This window comes from Calidris pugnax, unplaced genomic scaffold, assembly GCF_001431845.1.
Source record: "Calidris pugnax isolate Ruff unplaced genomic scaffold, ASM143184v1 scaffold445, whole genome shotgun sequence".
Lineage (NCBI taxonomy): Eukaryota > Metazoa > Chordata > Aves > Charadriiformes > Scolopacidae > Calidris > Calidris pugnax.
In genome coordinates, this window is record NW_015091147.1 from 58,611 (window position 1) to 61,098 (window position 2,488).

Here is a 2,488-nt window from a genome sequence, read left to right on the forward strand (position 1 = left end):
TGGCACCGCCGGGGGAGGGGGGGTTGGCACCGCCGGGGCTGGGGGGGTTGGCACCAACGGCACGGGGGGGGTCAGCACGACCACCGCCTCGGGGCTCGGCACGACCGCCGTGCCCGGCCCTGGCACAACGGGCATCGCTGGCAAAGGGGGGGGTGGCACCACCATCGCACCGAATTTTGGCACAAATGGCAAACCAGAGCCTGGCACCACTGGCAAAGGGGGGGTTGGCACACCAGGAGATGGCACTGCTGGAAAAGTGGGGGTTGGCACAACTGTCACACCAAATCTTGGCACAACTGGCAAACCAGAGCCTGGCACCACCAGCAAACCGGCTGTTGGCACACCAGGAGCTGGCACCACCAGAAAAGAGGGTGTTGGCACAAGCACTGCACCAAATCTTGGCACAACTGGCACACCAGGACCTGGTACCAACGGTAAAGGGGGTGTTGGCACAACCATCGCACCGAATCTTGGCACAAGTGGCAAACCAGAGCCTGGCATCGCTGGAAAAGGGGGTGTTGGCACAACTGTCACACCAAATCTTGGCACAACTGGCACACCAGGAGCTGGCACCACTGGAAAAGGGGGTGTTGGCACACCAGGAGCTGGCACCACTGGTAAACAGGGTGTTGGCACAACCATCACACCAAATCTTGGCACAAACGGCACACCAGGACCTGGCACCACCAGAAAAGAGGGGGTTGGCACAAGCACTGCACCAAATCTTTGCAAAAATGGCACACCAGGAGCTGGCACCACCAGCAAACCAGCTGTTGGCACACCAGGAGCTGGCACCACTGGGAAAGGGGGTGTTGGCACAACCATCGCACCGAATCTTGGCACAAATGGCACACCGGGACCTGGCAGTGCCACCAAACCAGGTGTTGGCACACCAGGACCTGGCACTGCTGGAAAAGTGGGGGTTGGCACAACCATTGCACCGAATCTTGGCACAAGTGGCACACCAGGACCTGGCACCACCGGCAAAGGGGGTGGTGGCACACCAGGAGCTGGCACCACCGGAAAAGAGGGGGTTGGCACAACCACCGCACCGAATCTTGGCACAACTGGCAAACCAGAGCCTGGCACCACCAGCAAACCGGCTGTTGGCACACCAGGAGCTGGCACTGCTGGCAAAGGGGGTGTTGGCACAACTGGCACACCGAATCTTGGCAGAACAGGACCTGGCACCAGCAAACCAGCTGTTGGCACACCAGGACCTGGCACCGCTGGCAAACAGGGTCTTGGCACAACCATCACACCGAACCTTGGCACAACTGGCACATCGGAGTCTGGCACCACCAGCAAACCAGGTCTTGGCACAACTGGCACACCGAATCTCAGCACAACCAGCACACCACATCTTGGCACAACAGGTCCTGGCACCACCGCCACAACAGGTTCTGGCACAACCAGCTCACCAGAGCCTGGCACCACCAGCAAGACAGGACCTGGCACAACCAGCACCCCGAATCTCGGCACAACCGGCACACCACAGCCTGGCACCACCAGCACAGCGGGTGTTGGCACAACTGGCACACCAAATCTTGGCACAACAGGTCTTGGCATCACCAGCACACCGGGTGTTGGCACAACTGGCACACCAGGTGTTGGCACCACCACCAGCACACCAGGTGTTGGCACAACCATCCCTCAGGGTGTTGGCACCACCACTGGCACACCGGGTGTTGGCACAACTGGTGCACTGAATCTTGGCATGAGTGGGACACCAGAGCCTGGCACCGCTGGCACACTGGGTGTTGGCACCACCACTGGCACACCGGGTGTTGGCACAACTGGTGCACTGAATCTTGGCATGAGTGGGACACCAGAGCCTGGCACCGCTGGCACACTGGGTGTTGGCACCACCACTGGCACAGCGGGTGTTGGCACAACAGGCACACCAGGTGTTGGCACCACCAGCGCACTGAATCTTGGCATGAGTGGGACACCAGGGTCTGGCACCACCAGCACACCGGCTGTTGGCACAACCACTCCTCAGGGTGTTGGCACCACCACTGGCACACCGGGTGTTGGCACCACCGGCACACCAGGACCTGGCACCAGCAGCACACCGGGTGTTGGCACAACCAGTACACCAGGTGTAGGCACAACTGGCACACCAGGTCTTGGCACAACCATCCCTCGGGCTGTTGGCACAACCAGTACACCAGGGCCTGGCACCAGCAGCACACCGGGGCTTGGCACAACCAGTACACCAGGTGTTGGCACCATGGGCACACCGGGTGTTGGTACAACGGGCACACCGGGTGTTGGCACCACCAGTACACCAGGTGTTGGCACAACTGGCACACCGGGGCTTGGCACAACGGGCACACCAGGTGTTGGCACCCCTGGGGGTGTTGGCACCACCGCCCCCCCGGCTGTTGGCACACCGGAGCCTGGCACCACCGCTGGCACCCCGGGTGTTGGCACCACGGGCACGGGGGGTCCTGGCCCAGCAGAGCCTGGCACCCCCCCCGTGCCC

General features: G+C 61.9%; 1 protein-coding gene across 1 annotated transcript in view; it reads left to right on the plus strand.

Moving 5' to 3' along the window:
• The window catches only part of LOC106897913 (mucin-5AC-like), a gene marked incomplete at its 3' end in the record, with an annotated part of 11,453 nt that extends 9,003 nt beyond the window's left edge, over positions 1 to 2,450 (plus strand). Inside the window, exons 2-3 of the mRNA XM_014958907.1 lie at positions 18 to 1,658; positions 1,857 to 2,450. Coding sequence (XP_014814393.1) covers positions 18 to 1,658; positions 1,857 to 2,450 — 2,235 coding nt within the window. The remainder of the gene's footprint in view (positions 1 to 17; positions 1,659 to 1,856) is intronic.
• Positions 2,451 to 2,488: the final 38 nt, after the last annotated feature.